Genomic DNA, 27,577 nt, shown 5'->3' with positions numbered 1-27,577 from the left:
ATGCCTGTCGAAATCACGATACAACTCACAATATTTAAAAAGTGTTTGAAAATGTTCACATAAATTGCTAGGATTTATTAAAAATGGGATGTATCGGTTCACATTTTGGAACCGTTTAACAGTACCACCCGAACAAATTAATTGTAATTTGATATCTTGACGTCTCATTGGGTTGAAAATCTTCCTACAAACTTAACGGCGTTTTTATAATCGATATTCAAGTTCATTGACACGAAGAAAGGTGTAAAAAATGAAAGCACAAAACGTTCACGAACTAACTACAACACAACACATGATTGTACGTACTGAGCACGTTTATTTAAAAAAAATGCAAACTTTCCAATTGAAATGTCTACACTTCCGACTTTGTTTACAAGTGTCGAAATTCCGTTATTCATAAACAGCATCAATGTTCTGTGCCGTTTTTGCCGTTTGAGAGATTAAATTCATTAGATCCGGTTTCGCTATGCTTGATCGGAATTCCAATATTTAAGTTTATGCATGCTGATAATCCACGTCGAAAGAAGTTCAAAATTATCCCACGAAAATGTTGATGATTTTATTCTATTTAATTTTTATATTTTTTCGAAACATAGTAAACAACACAACACATGTTCGTGCGTAATACCTTATGGACGTCATACGTCATACCTTTGAACAAATGTAAACATTAATAGTGGAATTATCTATACTTCCGCTTTTGTTCACAATTGTCGAAAGTCCGATATACACACGGCATCATGCTCTGTGGTCCATTTTTGGACTACCTATTTGGCGAATTGATTTTTTCTAATCACTGTATACAACACAACACATGGTTGTACGTCAAACCGTATTGAGTAGGTTTATGTTGAAAAAGTTCAAACTTTCTATTATTCACAATTGTCGAAAATCCGCTACCAAATTTCACAAGTTACTTCCATTTTATGTAGCAAATTGATTTTTTTAATGCACTTTAAACAACACAACACATGGTCGTACGTCAGACCATATTGAGGACGTTTGTGCTAATAAATTTGAAACCTTCCAATATAAATGTCAAAACTTACCACCTTCTTCAGAAGTTTCGGTAATCCGATAATCCGTACTGGTGCTTGTGTAAAATCTCAATACAGACTTACCGTCAAATATATTTAGCATTGGAAAACATTATAGCTGGAATATCACTTGATTTAAGATGCTGTCGGGTTCTGTATTAATAGTTTAACTATTCGGGAACTATTTATTATTCAGAGCTTTTGTCCTACAAAAATCGTTCTCTTTAAATGAAAAAAATCAAAAATTTCTTTTACATATTAACAAATTATATATTTCGAGTATATAACAATAAAAAACAATTCAAATAACGTAATATTCAACAAAAAATAAAACAAGGAACTTCTAAACCTAAAATCACATCAACAACAGCTCAATATTTTTTCGAACGACACCTATTTAGTGATAGGAGGCAAATATTGGCTGATGGCGGATTTTTCCGAAGAGCTGGGAGCAATGGGTTGATAATTGTAGGCACCATCAGGGGTGAGGCCATCTAAAGCACCAACAACTGAAGTGAGAGGAGCAACACCTTCATCGGAGAATTCGTTGGTGCCACCCAATTTGTCGTATTCGTCTGAGAGGAGGAAGAAGCGAATTTAAAAAATTGTTTTTAAAAATAATTGAAAGATTAAGAGGGGTATTTGATAACTTACTTTGAATTTCACGTTGGGCAGCCTCAGCTTCCTCTGGTGTCTTGTACTTGATGAAGAATACCTCAGGTTTGCTGGCCTCTGTGGGGGCGGGTGTGGCAATATCACCGGCATTCAATTCATTCTCCTTCTTGCTGAGCACATAGATGACAGTCTTCTCTTCTTGTGGAGCATATTCGGCAGAGTATTTCACGTTGGCATTATCCGAACCTGGAGCCTTAATGAACACAACACGATAGTTCTTTTGTGGGCGGCCCAAAACTAAGTGTTTGTGTTTAGGTTGTCCGTCATTATCTTCGGGAGCCGATACCAAATAGAATTGTTTGCGTACAATGGGAGCGGGAGTGGTGCTGGCGGGAGGTAAATATTTCTCACCACCCTGATAGCCAGTGCTGACAACGGGAGCACTAGGTTGGGCTTGATATCCATAGCCACCAAATTGGGGAGCAGCTGTGGCAACAGCCATCAGGCTAAGGGCAACTAAGGCAAAGGTTTTCATTTTTGTAATTCCGATTTTTTTCTCTGATTCTTCCTCGTTCTTATTCTTTTTCTGTTTTGTAACACCGTCTTCCGTTGAGTGTCTGTATTCCTGAACTGTTTCGATTGCACTGTGTCTTCTGCCAGTTGGTGCATAAGTATTTATTCGAATGCGAATTTTTTCTTGGCGCTATCGGTTTTCAAACTAATTTTAATGCAAATCTAGATCTGTTTATGTTTGGCCATATCTTTCGTTGTCGTCGTCGTCGTTTAGGTGTTTTCTTATACGAATTCTATTGTGACGGCATTGTTTTGGGTTGACAAATTTTTGAGTCGTTTTTTCGTTGTTGTTGTTGTTGTTTGCATATATTTGTTGTTGTTGCTGCCTATCAAATCAACTCACTTCATTTGAATACAACTCAATTGGCGCTAAGGGTGCCGGCCGAACTTAACTCAATTTGTTTGTAGGCAAATTTGGAATTGTTTTTGTATTTCTTTAGAAGGGGTTAATAGTGATTTTTTGATTTTAATTCTGACGAAAGATCTCTCAAATATTTGAAATGTCATTAAACCATAATCTCTATCTGGCTGCCTGCCTGTTTTTCAAAATTTGTGATATTGCCGCCGCTAATCATGATTAGTTGTTACGCTTGTCCACAAATCATTTATTTGGAATTTTTATGTTTTTGTTTAATTTTTTTTTTTTTTTTTTTTGCAAATAACCTATGACAAATTTTATAAAAATAAACACGCATTATAATTATATATTTTAATTTAGTTTTTAAACAAAATATAAAAAGTAGATTAATATAAGACAAAAAAAAATATTAAAAAAAAGAAGCCGATGTATTTCCGTAAATGATTCAATGGCCTGGTACTAATACGAATTTAATATTTACTTTCAATTTTTTTGTTTAATTGGAAGTTTTAAGATTATTTGATACGGCAAAAATGTGCCTCATCGAAATGTTTCTTTTGACCACATCTGTTTCAGACAATTTAGAGTGTCTGGCCGGCTGGTCAAAATGCTCAATATTTATAAATCCAATATCAGGCGAATGGAGTGTCCAAGCCTTGATCAAATCTGAATATAGGACTAATTGGTCCACTCCGTTTGGTACTTCCTACACAAGGGGTCAAATTGTTCAAACCATAGGCTAAGGGTATATACATATATATATATCTGTCGGCAACACCGGCTGACACTTTTTTACTTTTTAAAAAAATATATAACTTTAAAGAATAAAGTTTAAAACGTAAAACGGTTAATTCGGAGAGGTATACACATATCGGCTTAATCCAGCACTTTTTACGGGCCAATGACACTTTTTTGACAGGCCAATGGCACGCAATAACTTATATTTATTCCCGAACATAATTTTCGTTGCCAGAATTGAATTGTTCAAACCAAAAATTTGAGATGCCTTAATTACAAAATACCTAAAATATGGACTAATATGAAATTGTCAGTCAGTTTCCCGCTACTTCCTATGCGGAAATGGAATACCAAATAAATAACTAATATTTTATATGAAAATCGTGAATATTGTATAATTTGTTGTACTATAATTCCGAATTCCACCTCTATTCCTACATCTAATAATAAAGATGAGTACCAAAACCTACTCATTCCTGCTTTCAAATAGTAAAGTCCAAATTTATAATTCCAGCAGATTTGGTACCATTTTGTACTTTTCATACACATATTCCAGTAATATTAGTTGCAACTTTCCAGATTCCAGTTCTATCAAAGTCCAAATTGTACCACATTTAGTACCATTTAGTACTTTTTGTACTTATAAGTTCGAATCTCTAACACACCACAATCCTGTAATCTAGCAGTAATTTTCATTCAAAATATAAGTTTTCCATCTCTATCCGTTCACTGAAATCTAAATTGTAACAAATTTAGTAACATTTAGTACACATAACTACGAATTTTTAGAACTACCAACATGTCGAACCCCTACACTTCAACAGCAATTTTTAATACCAAATTTTAGGATTCCCACTCTGTCCGTTTACACAAAACAAATTGTATCATATTTAGCAACATTTAGTGTTTTTCGTATCCATAAGTACGAAGTTCCAATACTACCTTAATCCTGTAATTCATACATACATCCCAAAAGTTCCAGCCCCATCCGTTCCCACAAAAAACAATTGGAAAAATATTTGGCACCATTTAGTACTTTTTGTCTCTGTAATTAAGAATCTTATAAACTACCTCAATCCTACACATCAACAGTAATTTTAATTTAAAAATTCTGGAGTCAAGTTGTACCAAATATAGTACCATTTAATACACATAAGTAGGGGAGACCATTTGGCACTTTTTTAGACCTTTATGTTGCAGTACTTAGTCAACAGATATAAACACTTTATGACCGATTATTGCCCTCTCTGATACTTCATTATAAAAACTAGTACCAAAAACATATTTTAAATTAGTATTAGTTTTTGCAAAACTGTAAAAAAGTCAAATTCTCCGAATGTGCTTCGGCCCCGGGTTAAATGTTACCACTATCAGGTGGTAATTATTAAAGGATTATTTTTAACGACTAACTCAAAAAATTTTAAGAAAATAATATAGCATTATCTGTATATGGCCGAATGTGACCCACTTTAAAATGCCGAATCTACTGCGAGGGTACTTTCTACAGTTATTTTGATTTTTTTTTTATTAATCTTCCAAAAATATTATACTTCTAATTATTTGTATAAGAATAAACATTGTAATTAACGACTTTTTAATAATACAGCCTTAAATTATGAAAAACATTTACAAAATGGAATGGAAATATTACAAACTATCTGTAAAACAAGTAAAAAAATGTTAGACGACGTTGCCGAGAGATATACCCTCACCATATGGTTTGCGGAGATAGTCCTCGGAGTTACACACAGGTTCTATTATTCGTTTTATATAACGAATATGTTTTTTTATCAAAGATGTTTCAGATTTAATGTTGATCAATTCGGATATTCAAGTAAAATGTACAAGATTATATAATAGAGACCCTTTTTCAGGGAGATACCAGGGGAGAGGACAGACGGGTCCCAACTTCGGACTTGATATAGTCTTAGTAAAGATAATAGGTTGTGCAAAGTTTGGCTCAAATCGAACATTACATTCGCCTGATGTTGGATTTTTATATATTGAAAATTTTTACTCTTTGTGGGGGCGGTACCCGAAGGTGTGGACAAATGGGTCCCATTTTTAAACTTGATCTAGGCTTGGTAAAGATAATATGTTGTACAAAGTTTGTCCGTTTGCATGTTACTAAAAAATTATATAAAATTATTTTTAGCACAATTTTGACCATTTTGTGGGGGAGGTACGAGAAAAAGTGGACCAATGGGTCCTATCTTCAAATTTGATCATTGTAAAGATAATAGGTTGTGCAAAGATTGGTTCAAATCGGACATTAAATTCGTCTGATATTGGATTTTTATATTTTGAAAATTTTGAACCTTTTTGTTTGCATGTTATTATAAAATTTATTTTTTGCACAATTTTGACCATTTTGGGGGGAGGTACCAGAAGGAGTGGACCGATATTCCCAATCTTCGAACTTAAACTAAGTTTGGAAGAAATATTAAGATGTGCAAAATTTGGATGAAATCGATTATTCCTTTCAAGATTTATCGTGCGCACCAGCCAGATAGACAGACAACGGACGTAAATCGACTCCAAATTTTCTGAAACGGATTTGGTCCAAAGAAACATAGGGTCTAAAACCAATATTTCGATTAGGTACATTTCACTGTGTCATAGTGAATGTACCCTCATTTGCCTAAAGGCTGAGGGTATAACAAAAACCCATGCATTTAAATAAGCTTATTATTCAGACATTTCAAACTTTGATATTCGGTACCTATGGGTCAAAGTTAGTGATGAACAATGAGAGCTTCATATCAAAAACGCCATTGCCGAAGGTGCCCAAGTCTCCCCTACTATGCATCGATATCTCAATTATATGTTCCAACAGCAACTGTTATTCCAAATTTTAGGTTTCCAGCTCTCTCCGTTCGCCCAAATCCAAATACTTACAAATAAAGAGCCTTTTAGTTATTGCCGTACACACATATTCAATATATATATATATACAATTAGAATTCAATTTAGTCGAGTTTAGTAATTTTCCTACACTTATACGTCGATTTTCCAAAAATCTAACTTTCTATCAGTGAACCACTTTCCAAATTTCAGAATTCCAGCTCTTCCCGTTTGCATAATACAAAGGGTACCGTATTTGGTACATTTTAGTACTTTTCGTACCTTTCTTGTTCGAATATCCAAAAACCAAGCTTCTAGCTTCAGCCGCTTCGTCTGGACGATAATCAGTCAGTCAGTCACTTACTTAACACTAAGCTCTTTTATATATTAACATTAGCCATAGAACTGAGGGTATAAGTATGGAATTTTGACTTTGACCCCATGTTATTTGTAAAGCGTGACCCAGAATAATATACATGTATACTGTTGTAAAGTGTCCAAATTTGAAATATATAACGTTTTGATATGGACGTCTTGCCAAATTGTTTGTAATTTAGTATTTTGAATGATAAATGTTGGTCTATTTTAGGGACGCCTTTCAATTTTAAAAATCCTCACCATTGCTATTTGAAAAAAATATTAATTTGAACAGATCTTAAAAAAAAACACGCCTATGGTCTCTGAAAATTATATTAGAAAATCCTCGCCAATGGAGTAAATTTTTTTTATTAATTTAAAACAGCCTTAAAAACCACGCCTATGGTTTCTGAAAATATTTAAAAAAAGCCTCGACTATGGTCTAAAAAATTTTAAAAAATCAGCACATCTGAGAAACTATTTAAAAATGAAAAATATAAAATCTACGCCTATGGATTATGAAAAAATACACGCCTCTGGTCTATTGAAAAGTTCTTTAAAAATCCTCGCCTTGGTCTTTGAAAAATAATTTAAAAATCCTCGCCCTGCCTTCTGAAAAAAAGCTTTAAAAAGTGAAAACGCTTTTTTTTTTGTAAATTCTTTGGTTTAAAATGAATTAAAAAATTAAAAAAAAAAAAATAATTTAAACTTATGTTAAACAACACGCCTATGATCTATGAAAATAATTTTAAGGAACATAACTATAGTGTATGAAACAGAATAAAAATCCAAGACTGTGCTCTTAGTCCTCACTTTAAAAAATCGACACCTCTGAAAAAAATAAACGCATATGGTCTCTGGAAAAATGTATTCAAAAATCCACGCCTATATTCTCTGTAAAAAATTTGACATATACGCCTACGGCCTCTTAAAAAATACACGCCTATGGCCATTTTAACGGTTATAAAAATACCTTTCCATTTTGGTCCGATTATTTTGAAAAACTCCCTATAAGACGAACTTTGGTCCATAATAGTCCCTCTACAATTCTGACTCAAATTATAGATATGTGGCTGTATCTGCTGTGGATCAAAAGATATTGGCCTTTAAACCCTACAAAAACAAGGAAATTCTGTGGCGTAGCCGGTGTTGTTATCTGTCCATAGGAGAAAGTCTTACATCCCCGGCCGAAGGCCGGCTACACAAAAACTATTCCACTAGCCGGTGTTGGTATCTGTCCATAGTAGAAAGTCTTAAATTTATAACCTTTAAAATGATATCCATTTTATATTAACCGGATTCGTAGAACCGGATATAACCGAGTACCGGGTCAAAAAACCGGGTAACCGGGTACGACCCCCCCCCCCCAAAAAAAAAGAAAAGGTAACACCTTAATTAGGGTAAAAATACCTACCTCTGGAAAAAAATTCAAAAAAATCGGATCGTTTTTACTAGTTAAGCCAAATATTCTTTAAAAAATCCACGCCTCTTACGGCAGTTGAAAAAATATCCTTATGGTCGTTGAAGAAATATTCTTTAGAAAATTCCTAAGAAAAAACTACGCCTATGAAGACCTCTGCAAAATTCTCGAAATATATATTTTTGTTTATTCATTAACATCTAATTGGAATACTGAATGGAATGTTTAATATTACAAAATGCGGTAGGTCTCCCCATGGCAACAGCAACACTTGAATATTTTTGTTATATCAAAGAATTTTACAGAAAATAAACAAAAGACTTAAGAGACAAACATTTCATTGAATCGTGCCGACATCCACCACGCCATTGCCATTGGCTCTATGGCACTTGATTATTTACAATAAATCACCGATAAAATATCAAAATAGTATTTAAATTATAATCATTCAAAAATAGCAACAACAAAATTTACGCTTGTCAAGGTCGTTGAAAAAATATTCTTTTAAAAATCCACGCCTGTGATGGATGTTGAAAAAATTCATCACGCCTATGGTCCCTGAAAAAACTAAAAGGATACACGTTTATAGTCATTCTAAAATTCTTTACAATTCGTCATATCATTAAAACATTCCCAAATTATTCTAAAACACACCCCTATGATCTCTTAAAAATTCATTAGTAATGCTTCTAAATCCAAAATCCTGACCTATACTCACTCAAAAATAATATAATTCATGTTATCACGACCCTACTGTAAATGCTAACCGTTATTTAGCCCAGTTCCACTTTGTCAACAAATAATTCCTTTTATAGTATTTTTAAGCCTATATTCAACACACTCGCACACACCTATCCATTGTTCCTATAAGGCCACAAGACATCGAATTTGATAAAGGTCATTTAGCAAACAATCAAATGACAGCACTGTGGGAAAATACGTCCAAACAAATAAAATATATATTTCCTCCCTGGACAAAAATGAGACATCAACATTTAAATATCCGCCTTTTGTCATGCGATTGGTCGATCGATCGATCGACCACACACATTGACTTGGCAGCAAATTAATTTCACGCCGCAAAAAAAAAAACTACAACAAACAAATAAAATTTGCATAATTTCCATTCAATCATTTAGGAGATTAAATAAATTAAAAATGTATTGTTTTGTTTTTTGGTGTTGTGGGTGACAGTGTGGAGTCATTTCAAAATTATCACTTTGATGTTTCATCAGTTCTAAAAAAAAATTTTTGTTTGAGATATTTTTTTTATAATAAATAATATATTTAATAGATCAATCTATTTTTTTAATAAAAATAAAGATTTCGATACACTAGGCGACGAGGAAGTTCTTTGTTTATTAGAGTTCGTTTTTTTAAAAGTCATTTAGAAGATGCTATTAGACCCTTTGGACATATATTTTTGTGTACATGTTTTTGTTGCTTTAAATTACACCCTTTTAGGATATTGCTTTGTGGGATTTATATCCAAACCAATGTTTCCCTTTAACCTTATTAAGCACTATATTTGACGTATTTTCCCAATATAAAGTCACCACATTACCATAATCAAATTTCCAATGCCATATAAAAATCCAACATCCCCATAGTAGCTCCGACCATTCCAAATTTGTAAATTCAAGTGTAACCAAATATAACCAAAACCCCATTTTTCATAAAATTTATATCGCGATATGAAATCATTAAAATAACTGCTAAATGTATTTTCTATCATCACCTCGTGATTAATGTTGAATCATAAAAATGACCAAAAAATACATACACATTGATATTCAGTATTTTAATAGAGTCATAAAGTAGACAGCAAATAAAATAAAATATAACATCTGCACTTTGTCTTTTAAATGGACAACAACAATTAAAACAAAAAATATATTAAATTAATTAAATTAACCAGGAAAAGGTCATATTTGACCAATAAAAAACGAACAAATTACCAAGATACAGGTAAAACGATAAACAGTCGCCAACAAGAAAACATAATGGTTTTCAATAGATTGTATTAGGAGTTCATATTAAACGTCGTTGAAAAAAAATTCTTTAAAAAATCCACGCCTCATATGCTCGTTGAAAAAAATATTCTTTAAAAATCCACCCATGAGCTGGTCCTTGAATAAGTCTCCTTTAAAAATCCAAACCACTTATGGTCGTTGAAAAAATCTCTAGCCTTGAGCTTGTCCTTGAAAAATTGTTCTTTAAAAAAATCTACGCCTTTTATGGTCTTTGAAAAAATCTCCACCCTTGAGCTTGTCCTTGAAAAAATATTCATTAAAAATTCACCCTTGAGCTGGTCCTTGAAAAAGTCTTCTTTAAAAATCCAAACCTCTTATGGTCGTTGAAAAAATCTCCACCCTTGAGCTTGTCCTTGAAAAAATGTTCTTAAAAAAATCCACGCCTCTTATGGTCGTCGAAAAAATGTCCACTCTTGGGTTTGTCCTTGAAAAAATGTTCTTAAAAATAACCCAAACCTCTTATGGTCGTTGAAAAAATCTCCACCCTTGAGCTTGTCTTTAAAAAAATGTTCTTTAAAAAAAAATCACGCCTTTAATGGCCGTTGAAAAAATCTCCACCCTTGAGCTGGTCCTTGAAAAAGTCTTCTTTAAATATCCAAACCTCTTATGGTCGTTGAAAAAATCTCCACCCTTGAGCTTGTCCTTGAAAAAATGTTCTTTAAAAAAATCCACGCCTCTTATGGTCGTTGAAAAAATGTCCTCTCTTGGGCTTGTCCTTGAAAAAATGTTCTTAAAAATAATCCAAACCTCTTATGGTCGTTGAAAAACTCTCCACCCTTGAGCTTGTCCTTGAAAAAATATTCTTTAAAAATATCCACTATTGAGCTTGTCCTTGAAAAAATGTTATTTAAAAAACTCCACGCCTCTTATGGTCGTTGAAAAAATCTTCACCCTTGAGCTTGTCCTTGAAAAAATGATCTTTAAAAAAATCCACGCCTCTTATGGTCGTTGAAAAAATTTCCACCCTTGAGTTTGTCCTTGAAAAAATGTTCTTTAAAAAATCCACGCCTCTTATGGTCGTTGAAAAAATCTCCACCCTTGAGCTTGTCCTTGAACAAATATTCTTTAAAAAAATCGCCTCTTATGGTCGTTTTAAAAAGATATTCTTTAAAAAAATCCACGCCTCTTATGGTCGTTGTACAAAATCTTCTTAAAAAAAATCGCCTCTTATGGTCGTTGTAAAAAATATTCTTCAAAAAATCCACGCCTCTTATGGTCGTTGTAAAAAAATATTCTTTAAGAAATCCACGCCTCTTATGGTCGTTGTAAAAAATATTCTTTAAAAAATCCACGCCTCGTTGGTCGTTTTGGTAGTCTTAAAAAAACATCCCTCTTGTCGTTGTAAACAAATATTCTTTAAAAAATCTACGCCTCTTATGGTCGTTTAAAAAAATATTCTTTAAAAAAATCCACGCCTCTTATGGTCGTTTTTAAAAAGTATTCTTTAGAAAAATCTACGCCTCTTTTGCTCGTTGTAAAGAACTTTTCTTTAAAAAATCCATATTCGTTGAAAAAAAATTTTTAAAAAAGCCACGCCTCTTATGTTTGTTGAAAAAATATGGTCGTTGTAAAAAATATTCTTTAACAAATCCCCACCTTTTATGGTCGTTGTAAAAAATATTCTTTAAAAAATCTACGCCTCTTATGGTCGTTGAAAAAATATTCTTTAAAAAATCCACACCTCTTTTGGTTATTGTAAAAAAATTCTTTTAAAATATCCACGCCTCTTTTGCTCGTTGTAAAGAACTATTCTTTAAAAAATCCATATTCGTTGAAAAAAAATCTTTAAAAAAGCCACGCCTCTTATGTTTGTTGAAAAAATATATTTTAAAAAGGTAGACATTAATGGAGCTTGAAAAATATTCTTTTAGAAATCTATGCCTTAGATAATTCGAAGAATAATTCGAATACATTGCCTCTAGATATTCATTCAGTTTGACGATGGTCATGATCAGGCCATTTCAATAATCTTGTATCTTTCAAATTCCAGCATTTTTTTCTAAAATGTTTGCTACAAACATGGCAAACAAACACGTTTTTTAAATTAACATTGAAAAACGCCTTAAAGAGTCTAAAATACCAAAAATATTGTTTGAAATTACTTTTAAGCCAAATTCGATTTTAAATATTTGTTGATTATATTTCATAAAAATGTTAGCAGACATGTGTTTAGGCCTAATTTCTATGGGTGTGGGCTTGTAGTTCCATTTTTCGTTACTGATAATTTTTTTGGTGGTCTTCATAATTTACATTTTGTCCACTTGCCGGTCACTAGCCGGCCAAGTTAATTTGGTCATTTGGTTCGATCAAATGTAACCTTGTTGCTATTTTTGGATGATCATAATTTAAATATTACTTTGTTATTTTATCGGTGATTTATTGTAAATAACCATGTGCCACAGAGCCAATGACAATGGAGTGGTGGGTGTCGGCACAATTCAATAGAATGTTTGTCTCTTAAGTCTTTTGTTTATCTTCTGTAAAATTCTTTGATGTAAACAAAAAAATATTCAAATGTTGCTGTTGCCATGGAGAGACCTATCGCATTTTGTAATATTAAACAGTCCATTCAGTATTCGAATTATTTATGAATAAATATTTTGAGAATTCTTCAGAGGCCTTCATAGGAGTACATTTTTAAGCGTATATATTTTAGGCATATTCTTTCAAGGACCATCACAGCCGCAAATATTTTCAAAGACCATAAGAGGCGTGGATTTTTTAAATAAAATTTTTTCAACGACCATATAAGGCGTGGATTTTTTAAGAATATTTTTTCAACGACCATATAAGGCGTGGATTTTTTAAAGAATATTTTTTAACGACCATATAAGGCTGGATTTTTTAAAGAATATTTTTTTAACGACCATATAAGGCGTGGATTTTTTAAAGAATATTTTTTTAACGACCATATAAGGCGTGGATTTTTTAAAGAATATTTTTTTACCGACCATATAAGGCGTGGATTTTTTAAAGAATATTTTTTTAACGACCATATAAGGCGTGGATTTTTTAAAGAATATTTTTTTAACGACCATATAAGGCGTGGATTTTTTAAAGAATATTTTTTTAACGACCATATAAGGCGTGGATTTTTTAAAGAATATTTTTTTAACGACCATATAAGGCGTGGATTTTTTAAAGAATATTTTTTTAACGACCATATAAGACGTGGATTTTTTAAAGAATATTTTTTTAACGACCATATAAGGCGTGGATTTTTAAAGAATATTTTTTTAACGACCATATAAGGCGTGGATTTTTAAAGAATATTTTTTTAACGACCATATAAGGCGTGGATTTTTAAAGAATATTTTTTTAACGACCATATAAGGCGTGGATTTTTAAAGAATATTTTTTTAACGACCATATAAGGCGTGGATTTTTAAAGAATATTTTTTTAACGACCATATAAGGCGTGGATTTTTAAAGAATATTTTTTTAACGACCATATAAGGCGTGGATTTTTAAAGAATATTTTTTTAACGACCATATAAGGCGTGGATTTTTAAAGAATATTTTTTTAACGCTTTGGATTTTTTAAGAATTTTTTTTAAAGAATATTTTTTTCAACACTTTTGGATTTTTAAAGAATATTTTTTCAACGATCATAAGGGGCGTTGATTTTGTAAAGAATATTTTTTCAACAACATAATAGGCGTGGATTTTTTAAACAATATTTTTTCTACGGTCATATATATTTTGTGGTATATGTTCAATATACTTATTTAATAACCCTATACCTTATCTTTTATATCTTGATTATTGTTTGGATATAAAAATCCAATGACTAAATTTCCAAAAAAAAAAAAACTATAAAATATTATCAAGCAGTGATATTAAATTTTTATTAATCATATATTAGAGGCACTATTTCGTGTTCCGAAAAAAACATAAACACACAAATTCAAACGATTTGTCGCGATGTGTCTAAATTCGACTATTAAACCATAAACATTGTCTACAAATCTATTTGCCGAACTATAGAATTAGTTGTCTCACAACAAAGTTAATATTTGGATGGGCTAAGCTAAAATAATTTAAATCTTTTTGAATAAATCGGATGAAAAAGCTTCGTTTCGATTTTTGTTACTGCTTTTCAGCGATTTTAGTTTTCTATCAAAGTTTTATTTATTCGAATATTTAAATTCAAAATGATGATGGTGATGATATTTTGATGTTGTGGTTATTTGCTGAAATACTATCCGAACGATAACGATATGGCATATTCTTACGATACGATACACAAACTCCCCCACTTAATTAATTGAATTTACATAAATAGGGGTTTTTTGCGAACTTTGTTTACCATAATCTCTTGTTGTTGGTTTGTAATCCCCAAAACAGGCATTTACATATGTTGCTATTTGAAATTCAAGTTCAATGTTAAACTAATTTGTATTTTTTGGATTATTTGCGATATTTTAATGATTATTATGTCTAATACGGTAATAATCCATAAACATTAATTGGACAATAAAAAAAATAATCATCAAGTTATGACGATTGACGCATGTTTTGTCATTGAATTAAAGTTATGTTTTTAAAACCTCTCGAAAAAAGAGGGAAAATCCACGCCAAACGCCTTTAAAAAATTCTGAAAATAATCCACGGTAAGATCTAAGAAAATATCTTAAAAAATCAAAGCCTTGAGGTCTTGGAAAAAAATGTTAAAATACTCTAAGCCATAGGCTTCTAAAAATGTTCTTAAAAATGCCCATTTGAAAAAATCTTATTAAAACGTATTAAAAAATCTAAGCCTAAGGCATCTAAAAGATTTTTAAAGAAATCTGAGCCTAAGGACCAATAGTTGTGTTGAAAAAAATATTTAAAAAAAAATCCAGTGTTTAGGAGAAAGAATTCTCCGAAAGATCTATGGGCCGATCTGTGTTGACAGTGAATATGGCTGTGGAATGAACCATGAGTTGTACCAGCTATTCTCGGACATCGACATTGTTTGACGTATTGAGGTGCAGCGACTACGTTGGCTAGGTTATGTTGTGAGAATGGATGAAGATGCCCCAGATGCCCAGAAGGCATATAAAATCGAACCAGCTGATGGTTCACGCAGAAAGGGAAGGCCACGAATACGATGGAAAGGTCAAGTGGAAGATAACATTGCAAAAATATGGTCTTTAAAATTGGATAAACTGCGCAAAAGACCGACGCGCCTGCAAATCATTTTTAAGCTCGGCTTAGGGAACGAAAGTTCTGTCACAAGCCAACTAAGTATGTAAGTAAATCCACGCCTATGGTTGTGTTGAAAAAATATTTTTTAAAAAGTCTACGCCTATGTTTGTGTGTAAAAATATAAAAAATCCACGCCTATATAAAATCCACGCTTATATTTGTGTGTAAAAATATAAAAAAATCCACGCCTATATAAAATCCACGCTTATATTTGTGTGTAAAAATATAAAAAAATCCACGCCTATATAAAATCCACGCTTATATTTGTGTGTAAAAATATAAAAAATCCACGCCTATATAAAATCCACGCTTATATTTGTGTGTAAACATATAAAAAATCCCCACCTATATAAAATCCACGCTTATATTTGTGTGTAAAAATATAAAAAATCCACGCTTATATAAAATCCACGCTTATATTTGTGTGTAAAAATATAAAAAATCCACGCTTATATAAAATCCACGCTTATATTTGTGTGTAAAAATATAAAAAATCCACGCCTATATAAAATCCACGCTTATATTTGTGTGTAAACATATAAAAAATCCCCACCTATATAAAATCCACGCTTATATTTGTGTGTAAAAATATAAAAAATCCACGCTTATATAAAATCCACGCTTATATTTGTGTGTAAAAATATAAAAAATCCACGCTTATATAAAATCCACGCTTATATTTGTGTGTAAAAATATAAAAAATCCACGCCTATATAAAATACACGCTTATATTTGTGTGTAAAAATATAAAAAAAATCCACGCTTATATTTGTGTGTAAAAAATCCACGCCTATATAGAATCCAAACCTGTGGCTACTTGAAAAAATATATTTTATAAAAAATCCACGCCTATTGCTACATGAAAAAATATTCTTTAAGGGGACCCCCCATTCTCGGGGTCAAAAATTTTGTTGATATAATTCAAATCTACACTAATTAATAAAAGCTCCTACAAAATTTCAAGTGAAAATTTCAAGAACTCTTGAAGATATAGCCGATTTATTGTGTCAGCATCAGGTGACGGCTGAAGGGCTTCTCCAACTTGAAACGAGTTTTTCTCTAAACATTTTTTTGTGAATGGCGGGCACGATAACTCAAAAACTATTAACCCAATCGATTTCAAATTTTTACACGTTTCTCTGTGAGTGTATAGCTATCGTATGAACTAGGATAAAGCCAACCGGTGAAGATCTTCCTTATTTTTTAACTTGGTTTTTTGCTAAAAATCGGCGATTTTCCAAAAATATTTTTTCAAAGGACCACCATTTTGTTAATTTTAGAGCGAAGACAATAATCCTAGTTCATACGAGAGCCAGACATGTACTCTTTCTAACACCGTTGGAATTTTCGGATTCCGATGTTCCAGTGAGGAGTTATCATGCCCGCCATCAAAAATAAGGACTTTTCTTTAATCACAAAAAACAACAACAAGACAACAACAACAAATTTTTGTAAATTATTTTTCTTATTTTTTTAATCTTCAAATATATATGTGCGAAGTTACAAACCTTAACAAGCATTGGTATTCATTTACCAGCCCATTTAAAATCTTAAAAATAAAAAATCCACACCTGGGGGGGGGGGGGGGGGGGGGGACACACCAATGTTTATTTTTGCAAATGGCAAGTGCTCTATCTTTTACTCTCTGGTCTCTCACGAGTTCGTAAGAGACTTAAGATTTCATCTTCGTATAGCATTCAACGTTTGTTTCTTAAGTCTTTTGATTTGGCATGTAGAACAATTGCCGTTAGTTGAAAAAATACTCTCTCCCTCTTTATTCTCACATGTATTTCCCATAACGTCAATTGTTCTACATGCCAAATCAAAAGACTTAAGAAACAAACGTTGAATGTTATACGAAGATGAAATCGTAAGTCTCTCACAAACTCATGAGAGACCAGAGAGTAAAAGATGGAGCACTTGCCATTTGCAAAAATAAACATTGGTGTGTCTGGGTGTGTGCATATGAAAAGACTTAAACCTCATACATTGTATAAACAACACAAAACAAAAGACTTAAGAAGCAAACCTTAAATGTTCTCAAATGTTCACAACACAAGTGATAATTTTATTATTTTATATTTTTCATTATTATATATGACAACGTAAAAGAACTAATTTTAGAAACTGAAACTGAATCACTTTCAGTTTCCAATAATAACAACAAAAAATGAAATATAGCCTATTCTTAAAATAGACTAAAAATAATCATTGGCAAATTAAAAAAACTCGAAGAAGGCAACAACTTGTGTGGTATTTGCGGTCTGTTTTATTTTATTTAATTTTTGTCTTTTTTTATTGTATTTTTTGTTATCATCTAAACCTTAAATTGAAATTTAAAAAAATTTACATAAATTATGGGTCAACTTAATCAAATGGCAAAAATTCCAAATACAACTATCAAAACTAGCTGACTGCTGCATGGACAACCACAACTCAAAATTGAAATACGAAAAAAAACTCGGAATCAATTCAAAAATCTGTAACAACAATAACAATATGCTGAAGATATTTGGTGACAATAACAAAAAAAAAACAGCACAGGCGTGTTATATTGTCTTAACAACAACAACAAAATCGAAATAGAAGAGTAGGCTTAAAATCCATTTACAAATAGTCACCCTTTTGTTATTCATGGGGACAATTTGCATATTTTTTTATTTTGCTTTTGTTGGACTGTTGTTTTTCAATTTGTGGACAAGTTTTAGAAGCAGCTACATTGTACCAAAATTGTTTTATGATATTTTTGTATAAAAGTTGTATGATCTGTGGGAATTAGTATGCAGTAAAGTGTAACAGTTCAAGAGATAAAGAAGTCTCAGGAATATAAAAAAAAAAAATACAAAAATTAAAAAAAAACTTAACGAACTTTTTAAAAGTGCAAAATCGAAAAAAATCCTGTGTAGAAAAATGCGTGCCTTTATTGCTTTGTCAGCTTTGTTAGCAGTTTGCTGTGCTGCTCCCCAGTATGGTTATGTACATCCCGAAACCAACATTGGATTACCTTTGGTCTCTGGCGGTCATCGTGGTGGTGATAAATATTTACCACCCGCAGTCAAACCTGTTGAACCAATTGTACGCAAGCAGTTCTATGTAATCTCAGCACCCGAGGATAACGACAACAAGGGCAGAACTAAACATTTGGTATTGGGACGCCCACAAACGAATTATCGTGTTGTATTCATTAAGGCTCCTAGCTCCGGTGCTGGTAATGTTAAGTACTCCGCCGAATTTGCACCACAACAAGAGAAGACTGTCATTTATGTGCTGAACAAGAAGGAGAATGAATTGGAGGCCGGTGATATTGCCACACCAGCACCCACCGCTCCCAGCAAACCTGAAGTCTTCTTTATCAAATACAAGAATGATGATGAGGCCAAGCAAGCCCAAAAGGAAATTCAAGGTAGGTTTATACAACAGTCAAAAGTCTTTGGATTGTTTTATTAATAGAAACAATTTTCTCCATTACAGAACAATACAACAAACTCGGTGGCACCAATGAAATTGCCGAAGAAACCACAGCCCCCATTACCTCGGTCATCGGTACTTTGGAAAGCCTTAACCCTGATGGCAGCTACAATTACCGCAAAACCAATGAAAATGTCGGCACCATTGAAACGCCAAATACCCAATATTTGCCTTCAGCATTGAAAGCATAATTTTTGTTATTGCTCTAGCGTTTGATGTGTAGTTTTTAGTTACTGTTTTCTAGTTTTAAGTAAACCAACATTTTTATAGAAATAAATAAAGAAAAAATACTTAAAAACTATTCTTGAAATAATATTTTTACAAAAAACCACCCCTCCCACCCACTAAATGCAGAGCCTTAAAAATATTTTTACAAAAATCCACGCCTTATACTTATTCAGCTGGCTTGTGACAGAACTTTCTTTCCATAAGCCAAGCTTAAAAAAGATTTCCAGGCGCGACGGTCTTTTGCGCGGTTTTTCCAATTTGAAAGACCATATTCGGCAATGTTATCTTCCATTTGATCTTTCCATCGTATTCGTGGCCTTCCCCTTCTGTCTAACAATGTCGATGTCCGAAAATAGCTGGTACAACTCATGGTTTATTCGACGGCGATATTCACCGTCGACACAGATCGGCCCATAGATTTTTAGGAGAATTTTTCTCTCAAACACTCCAAGAACTGCCTCATCTGCTTGCATAAGTACCCATGCTTCAGATCCATATAACAGCACGGGTAGTATCAGCGTCTTGTAGAGTGTAAGTTTGGTCTGGCGGGAGGTGGCCTTGCTTTTGAGTTGTTTGCTTAGACCATAGTAGCATCGGTTGGCCATAACTATCCTTCGAATTTCAAAACTGCTGTCATTAGTATTATTTATGGCGGTACCAAGGTATATAAAATCTTTGACTACCTCGAAGATGTAGTTCTCAAGTTTCACAGTTGGTCCGAGTCTACTGGACGTCTTACGCATTGATACCATCAGATTGATCTTCTTACCAATTACTGCCAGGCCCACTTTGGCAGACTCCTTCTCAATTTGTTCAAAAGGTGGCTGTTACCGCTCCCAAAGTTCGACCTATTATGTCGATGACATCGACGTTGGCGAGTAACATGTGTTGTAGGGTGTACAGAGTGACATTTCTGTTCACTTTTGCCTCTCGTATGACCTTTTCCAGCAGGATGTTAAAAATTTCACACAACAAACTATCACCTTGTCTGAATCCTCGTTCGGAATTAAAGGTCTCTGTGAGGCCCTTTCCAACTTTAACGGCTTATCTTATGCCTGTTAAAGTTATCCTGCATAACCGAAGTAATTTTGCAGGAATGCCAAACGCAGACATGGCTTTATACACCTCTCGGAACGGATAGGGCTGTCGAATGCGGTTTTATAGTCGACAAATAGGTGGAATGTGTCGATGTGTTTTTCGTGGGTCTTTTCCAGGATTTGGCGCAGAGTGAAAATCTGGTCAATGGCGAATTTGCCAGGTCTGAAGCCGCATTGGTATGGTACAATAATGTCATTGACCAATGGCTTCAGTCGTTCACACAGTACCCTGGATAGCACTTTATTCCTCTATAGTTGGCAAATATCGTCCTGTCTCCTTTTTTGTGCACGGGACACAGGATGCTGAGATTCCAATCATTGGACATGCATTCTTCTAGCCAAATTGTACTAATCAGCTGGTGCATGCTCTTGACCAGCATCTGACCACAAGTCTTGAATAGTTCGGCTTGTAACCCATTGGCACCTGCTTCTTTATTATTCTACAGCTGATTGATTGCTATTCTGACTTCATCTTGGCTAGGTGGTATACACTCTATACCGTCATTTATTATTGGTTCTGGGGTATTCTCTTCACCGCTAATATTTTACACCAGAAGTTTTTCAAAATGCTCCCTCCAGATCCTTAGCACGCTGTCTGTATCTGTCACCAGGTTTCCTTCTTCATCTCTCTACAGGAGATGTGCCTGCTCCAAAGCCTTCGGTTTGGTATTTTACCCGTTGGTAGAATTTTTGGACTGCTGTACATCTCGAATTTCTCACGCTCACGTTTTTCTTGTTCTGTCTTCTTTTTTCTGAAAATACGTTTCTCCTCTCTCCTTTTCTCCCGATAGTTCTCCATCGCATTACGTGTTGCTACTGTCCGCAGGGTTGCTCTATACGCTGCGTTTTTCATATCTGTAGCATTACGGCACTCCTGATCGTACCATGGATTTCTTGGTGGTGGTCTTTGGTACACAAGTGTTGATTTTGCTGCAGTTTGTAGGGAGTGGGCAATTCTCTGCCATTGTGCTTCTGTATTTTTATCGGGACAAGGGGTGCTTTCGGCAAGCAGTTGGGAAGTTGAGCGGAGTAGGCTTCTGCTATCTGTTGTGTTTGCAGCTTTTCGACGTTAAATTTCCGTGTTACATTAGTTCGCACCTTTGCTGCTACATTAAGACGGGTGCGTACATTGGCTGCCACAAGGTAATGGTCCGAATCAATATTCGCTCCCCGATCGATCGGACGTCTAAAATACTGGATGAATGCCTTCCGTCTATCACAACATGATCGATTTGATTTCTCGATGTTCGATCGGGAGAAATTGAAGTGGCCTTGTGTATTACGAGATGCTTGAATCTGGTGCTGATAACTACCATGTTTTTTGCTGCCGCGAAGTCAATCAACCTCATGCCGTTGTCTGATGTTTCTTCATGGAAGCTGAATTTTCCGACGGTGGGCCAAAGATATTTTCCCTTCCGATTTTTGCATTAAAATCTCCTAGCTGAATTTTAATGTCATGGCCAGGTCAACGATCATATGCTGTTTCTAGGTGCTCGTAAAATATGTCTTTGGTCTGTTCATCTTTATCTTCGGTCGAAGCATGGGCGCAAATGAGACTGATGTAGAAGAACTTCGCTTTTATACGGACTATAGCAATTCGCTCTTCTTCTGGAGTGAATCTGGAGACGAGGTCTTTTATTCCCCTGTTAACCATAAATCCGCTGCCAAATTCATGTCTCGTTTCATGACAGCTATAATACAGGGCGTATTCATCTGATTTACTTACGCCAGTCCCTTTCCATCGAATTTCATGTAAGGCAATAATATTGGCTTTGTACTGCGTGAGTACATCCTCCAAGGCGAACACTGCGCCTGTTCTGTACAACGTGCCCACATTCCAAGTGATGATTTGCGGGGGTCGTCATCATTAGGGGGTTTGGTTTTCTTTTTCTTTGCTTTTTCATAGTAGGAGGGGTTTTCCGAGTGTGGGCAACTAACCCAACGCCTCAACCCATTTTGTATAGTTCTTATGGGTGAACTCGCTGCACATATTAGTTCACTATTTCAATGGGTGATGAGAATAGCTACCCCGCGGGGAGGTCAGTGTCCACAATTGAGATGAAAGAGGGATCAAGGTAAGCCTGGGCTTCGCCATGATAAAGCCAATCAGAGCCGTTGCTTGGAATCTATCATCCCCTACGCCACCCACGTATTATATAGATGCTTAAAAAATATTTTTTAAAAATCCATGCCATGTGTAAAAGCTATAAAAAATATATTTAAAAGCTAAATAATTAATTTTATTCAATATCCACGGCATACTTTTAGGCAGCAGCATCGATTTATTAACCCTTAGCCACAACACCACAACAATATATGTCAATTATATTGCAAGAACAACATTTAAAATTTATTTTTTACAAAATCTAATTTATTTCGAATAATAAAATTTCAATTTTTTATTTTCAATTATTACAAAATACAGTTAATTAACAACAAAACACCACCACAAAACTATCAGAAAATTTAACACAAAATCTAAAAATTTTTTACATCAACTTAAAATTCCGCTTATTTGTGATTAGCTGGCAAATAAGTTTGTTGAGTATTGATGCCGGTATGGGTAATCTGAACTGCGCCATTGTCACCACTGGAACCATCATCACTGCTGCTGCCACCCAAACTACCAATTACCGATGATACGGGAATGGGACCTTCATTGCTGACATCCGAACTACCACCAAGAGCATCATATTGAGCTTGAATGGTATGTTGTGCATGAATGGCTTCTTCGGGGGTCTTGTACTTGATGAAGAACACTTCGGGTTTGTTGTTAACGGGAGCAGGAGTAACAACCTCAGCACTAACATCCAAGGCATTATTCTTCTTGGAGAGAACATAAATGGCGGTCTTCTCTTCGGTAGGAGCAACATTGGCAATAATCTTAGCCTTGTTATTAGTGTTCGAGGGTGAATCGATGAAGACAACGCGATAGTTCTTCTGAGGACGACCAATGTTGATGTAACGCACAACCTGTTGTTCATCATTGTCCACAGGAGCGGTGTGCAAATAGAAATGTTTGGTCACAATGGGTGCTTGATGATTTTGCAATTGTCCGAGGAATGCTTGTTGTTCTTCAACATTTACGGAAGAAGATTGAGAGAAGGATGAGCCAGAATTATATTGTGAACTGCCAAAGGAGCCAACGCCGCTGCCGCTATATCCACCACCAACACTACCGCCACCGAAACTGCCAAAAGATGGGGCAAATCCACCAGAGTTTCCAAATTGTCCAACAGATGGTTGAGATGCAAAATAGGAATTACCGGAGGCGGTAGGGCTGTAGGAGGATGAGGAAGAGGAAACACCAGGGGCATGCAAAAATGCACCACCACCACTGCTGTGTCCTTGATTGTAGCGATAGCCCAAACTTAAATCGGGACGGGCATTGGCACAGCTGAGTAGCACAGAAGCGCAGGCAAATAACTGAAAAAGGGGGAAAGAGAGGGGAAGTAAATATTAATTAAAGGGGAAAATAAAGGTACATCTATAGATAAATCTATATATGTTCTTCTACATAGAAGTCTCAGAGAATATGGAGCATGCTATCTTCTATCTTTACAAGACATATAGGAGGTCTACCATATTTAGGAGACCTATAGAAAATCTTCTATGTTTAGAGGACCTATTGGAGGTCTTCTAGCTATAGAATACCTATAAGACACCTTCAATTTATAGAAGACCGATGAGTGCTATCTGTAGAGCTATACAAGACTTATATGAGGTTTTCTGTCTATAAGACCCCTATTGGAGATTTTCGTATCTATGGGAGACCTTAGAAAGGGGTATGCGAAAGTGTATTCTGTCTTGCATAGAGAGATTTTCAGACCTTTCAAATTCTTTTTTTTAAAGAAGACCTGTAAGATGCCTTCTATATGTCGGACACCTGCGAGAGATCTGAAACAGCTGGAGGAAATATTTTTTCTATAAGAAGTCCTCAGTACTCTGTAGGAAGTCCTCTAAATATTGGCTGTTAATTTTTTTGTAAAAGTTTTAAAATTAGAGCTTTTTTGAGAAATGTTAGAGCTTCTCGCAATTTGAAAGCTTTTATATAGGTACACAATTTGTAAGAAGACCTCTACCTGCAGATGGTCTGATCTATATATTGTCTGTTAATTTTTCCAAAAGTTTATAAATTAGAGCTTTTTTGAGAAATGTATATAGTGATAAACATGTTAGAGCTTTTTGCAATTTGAAAGCTTTTATAATTGGGAAAGCCTTCAAAATGAAGCAAGCCTATTGTAATGTCATTATTAAACTTAATGATTTTTCCAAAGCTGTATTTAAATTCAAAAGCTTTTATATTTTGGTTAAAGCTTTTTAGAAATCATATAACATATTTAGTATTGTATGTATTTTAACACAATGAAAGCTTTTATTTTTGGTTATTTTTAAAATAATATAAAGCTTATTATATTACAATTGTAGAGCTTTTGCGATTTGAAAGCTTTTGTTCCGAAAAGTTTTTGATAATAGATTTGCAGTGGAATACTATAAATATGTTATATGCGATTTTTAAAGGCTTTATAGTTTTCAAAAGCTTTCATTTTTATAAAGCTTTTTGGAGAAGAAATTTCCAACCTCATATTTATTTTAAAACTCTACCGTATAAATGTCATAATTATCACTTAAGCTCTATTAATTAAAAATGTTTCTACAAAAGCTTAAAATGCGGTTTATAGCTCTCAGAGTTTTAATAGATTTCACGATTTTAATATATTTTAGAATAGTACATTTTGTATGTAAAAACAAAAATCACGTTAGAATGAGTTAGAAAGCTTTTAAACTTTTCAATTTTGTTAAAGCTTTTTGGGGATCCTATTTATACTAAAACAATTTTGATTTGATTTTTCGCAATTTAAAAACTTATACGTGCTTTTTTATAAATAGGAGCTTTCAACAAGAGCAATAACTTCAATATCACACTGAAAGCTTTTTCGGATTTCAAAAGCTTTTAATTCATTATTGAAGCTTTTTAAAGAATCACATATTATTAAAATAGTTTTCAATTTTTCCGATGTAAAAGCTTTTAATTTTTTTATAGTTTTTTCAAGCTTTTGTGTAATAGTTTAATGAAACATATGCGTGGGTGTATTTTTATAGAATCTACTCATTTTAAGCCTTTTGCTGAAACTGTATTTTTCACTTTCACAATCACTTTTCTAATCCTTTTATTGAATAATCCACTGTTGCCGCTTCTATTTATTTTTTTATTTGTTTAATCCTTTTTAACTCACCACAAAAGTATTCATGCTCAAGCTTGATTTAAAACCTTCTCTCAGGAATAAAAGTAGTACAAAACTTTAGATTATCTTATCTAAGACAATTGCTGGTGAACAACTGATGCCAATTGCCTGACAAACAAACAGTTTTATACCAAAATTATCTTCATAACAAATTGTCATAAAAAAACCCCCGCCGAGAAGTCACATCCAAAGCAACAATGTAAGAAATGTCAATTCACAATTTTGTTTAATTAAAACTAATTAAAGAAATTTCATAAAACAACAACAAATATATTGAGATCACACCTCAGAAGACATCATCAAAGTGTCATAAATCTATGACTCGCCATGATCAATTCCGGTATTTCCAAAGCAACAAAAAATGGTCACTTCATCTCCTTTAACAGAATGCAGAGTAGAGGTCTGTAGTTGCCCAACTGGTGGCACTAAAAGGTGTTAAATGATATTTTTACTTCTTAGACAAGTTCAATTTGTTGATATTTTATTTTTTTAGATCAGAAAATAATAGCAAGCCATCGTCACCAATAGTCCATCGGAACGTTCGTTCAGCATTTTGTCATACAATTAGTTATTAATTAATACATTTTAATTTCTTGCGATGAGTAAAGGGTTGGGGCGGGACATCGCGACATAATTTTTGTTTTTATTTTTTTATTAATTTGATTTTTATTGATAATATGTGATTTTATTTAGACCTCTTCGATTATGTTGAAATGCACGACTAACAGAGAAATCTATTGTTTTAAATTCAATGATGTTTTTTATTAACACTTTTTTTCGATTTTTTAAACCAGAAATGGAAAATTTATTGATGCATTCATGGAAAGATGTGCATAATGGAATAGGCAAAATATTGATAACTTTTTGAAAAAAAAATCGGAATTAAAAATAGTTCATCCAGAGATGAAAGCCGTTGACGAATATATTAAGAACCCAAAAAGACACATTATGTTATGAGGACATGAATTTTAGCTGGTAATTTAAAAATTCCTTAGGAAATCTGTGAAAATCTGAAGTTTGTAACCACATAAATGTGACCATTCCGCATGGGATCTCATCAACGCCCATAGCATTTAAAATATCAACATCCCAGAGGGACTCAAGGTTATTCACAGTCTTCCCGCAGTTTATAACATGAGCCCACTTATTAAGGGTGATCATATAAGCTTGTAAGTTTCATTCACAGGGTTTTTACTTAGTTCTTGGAAGCTTTTCATCGACATTAAGCAGGGACTTTTTATTGGCATATCGTTGAAAATAGCAATGTGCCCTTCGATTAATCTTCCTGTCTAGTGCTTCATTGGTTTTCACCATTTATTTGCTGAAATCGGCCGCGAAATTTCCAAAATTGTTAAAATATATTTCGGCTTTGGCTGAGAAGGTTCTTATTAGGGATAAGTAAATCGGCTTTCGACTAATCGATTAAACGACTTTTTGTATTGAAAAGTAAAAAAGTTGAAGTCGACTTTTGATCTTTGAGAAAATTGCAAAGTCGACATTTCATGATCGACTTTATAAATAGTTGATCTATTATCCCAACGCCCAAATTACCCAAAAATAACATATTCCAGGACTATAATGTATATAACTTATTAGGCATAGGCAAAAATCAAAAAGTCTAAAAATCGACTTTTTGGTCGGCTAAGTATCCCTAGTTCCTATGAAACCTTAACTCTTGGTACGACATTCGAATTTCCACATTCCTTATTCGCCAAAATAAAGCATACGAGATTTTTTGCAGCAAATTGTGGTTCCTCAGTCGATCTCATCCTATTTTTTGCCACAGGACCTCCTGACTTATTGTTCTTACTCGCATTAGGACTAGATTCCGTACTGTGGTTATCATTTATCGCCAACTTTTTAGAATCCTCGAACTGTTCATAATAGCAAAGGTTGATTGCAGCAGGTTGAAGTCAAAATGTTCGTATATTCTGTTTCGTAAATTCTAACTACCTTAAGGTGTGTCCTTATTCATAGTAATTGCCCTTTTTGGTTCCCCCCCCTTTTTTTGCTAAAGTAATCTGCGGCGTTTCGAAAGTAGCCTTGAGGCTTCCACTCGTGACATTTTTCTTCACAGAGTCAAAATGTTCGTATATTCTGTTTCGTAAATTCTAACTACCTTAAGGTGTGTCCTTATTCATAGTAATTGCCCTTTTTGGTTTCCCCCCCTTTTTGCTAAAGTAATCTGCGGCGTTTCGAAAGTAGCCTTGAGGCTTCCACTCGTGACATTTTTCTTCACAGTAGCTGTCTGCCTCGGAAGCACCGGCCAAATTTTTAGGCGACCCCTGCTGATTATAGCGTGACACTCTGATTACTCTAGTATCATAGTTATCCTCATCGTCGTCCGGCATGAGGGTATTGTCCCATATGCAA

General features: G+C 33.8%; 3 protein-coding genes across 3 annotated transcripts; 1 reads left to right on the top strand and 2 right to left on the bottom strand.

Moving 5' to 3' along the window:
* Nucleotides 1-1,430: 1,430 nt before the first annotated feature.
* On the bottom strand, nucleotides 1,431-2,187 carry LOC133323323 (uncharacterized). Its single transcript, XM_061532264.1, has 2 exons — nucleotides 1,692-2,187; nucleotides 1,431-1,612 (listed from the first exon to the last, which is right to left on the bottom strand). The coding sequence occupies exons 1-2, from the start codon at nucleotides 2,185-2,187 to the stop codon at nucleotides 1,431-1,433; spliced, it is 678 nt and encodes a 225-aa protein (XP_061388248.1).
* Nucleotides 2,188-18,075: 15,888 nt separating this feature from the next.
* LOC133323322 (uncharacterized) lies at nucleotides 18,076-18,824 on the top strand. The gene is made up of 2 exons (XM_061532263.1): nucleotides 18,076-18,568; nucleotides 18,637-18,824. The coding sequence occupies exons 1-2, from the start codon at nucleotides 18,076-18,078 to the stop codon at nucleotides 18,822-18,824; spliced, it is 681 nt and encodes a 226-aa protein (XP_061388247.1).
* Nucleotides 18,825-22,469: 3,645 nt separating this feature from the next.
* On the bottom strand, nucleotides 22,470-27,050 carry LOC133323321 (uncharacterized). Its single transcript, XM_061532262.1, has 2 exons — nucleotides 27,015-27,050; nucleotides 22,470-23,384 (listed from the first exon to the last, which is right to left on the bottom strand). The coding sequence occupies exons 1-2, from the start codon at nucleotides 27,048-27,050 to the stop codon at nucleotides 22,470-22,472; spliced, it is 951 nt and encodes a 316-aa protein (XP_061388246.1).
* Between the last annotated feature and the right edge of the window lie 527 nt (nucleotides 27,051-27,577).

Source organism: Musca vetustissima, unplaced genomic scaffold, assembly GCF_032173495.1.
Source record: "Musca vetustissima isolate MV318-11 ecotype Yass unplaced genomic scaffold, APGP_CSIRO_Mvet_v1 utg3768, whole genome shotgun sequence".
Classification (NCBI taxonomy): Eukaryota; Metazoa; Arthropoda; class Insecta; order Diptera; family Muscidae; genus Musca; species Musca vetustissima.
This window is presented reverse-complemented; position numbering and strand designations above follow the sequence as displayed.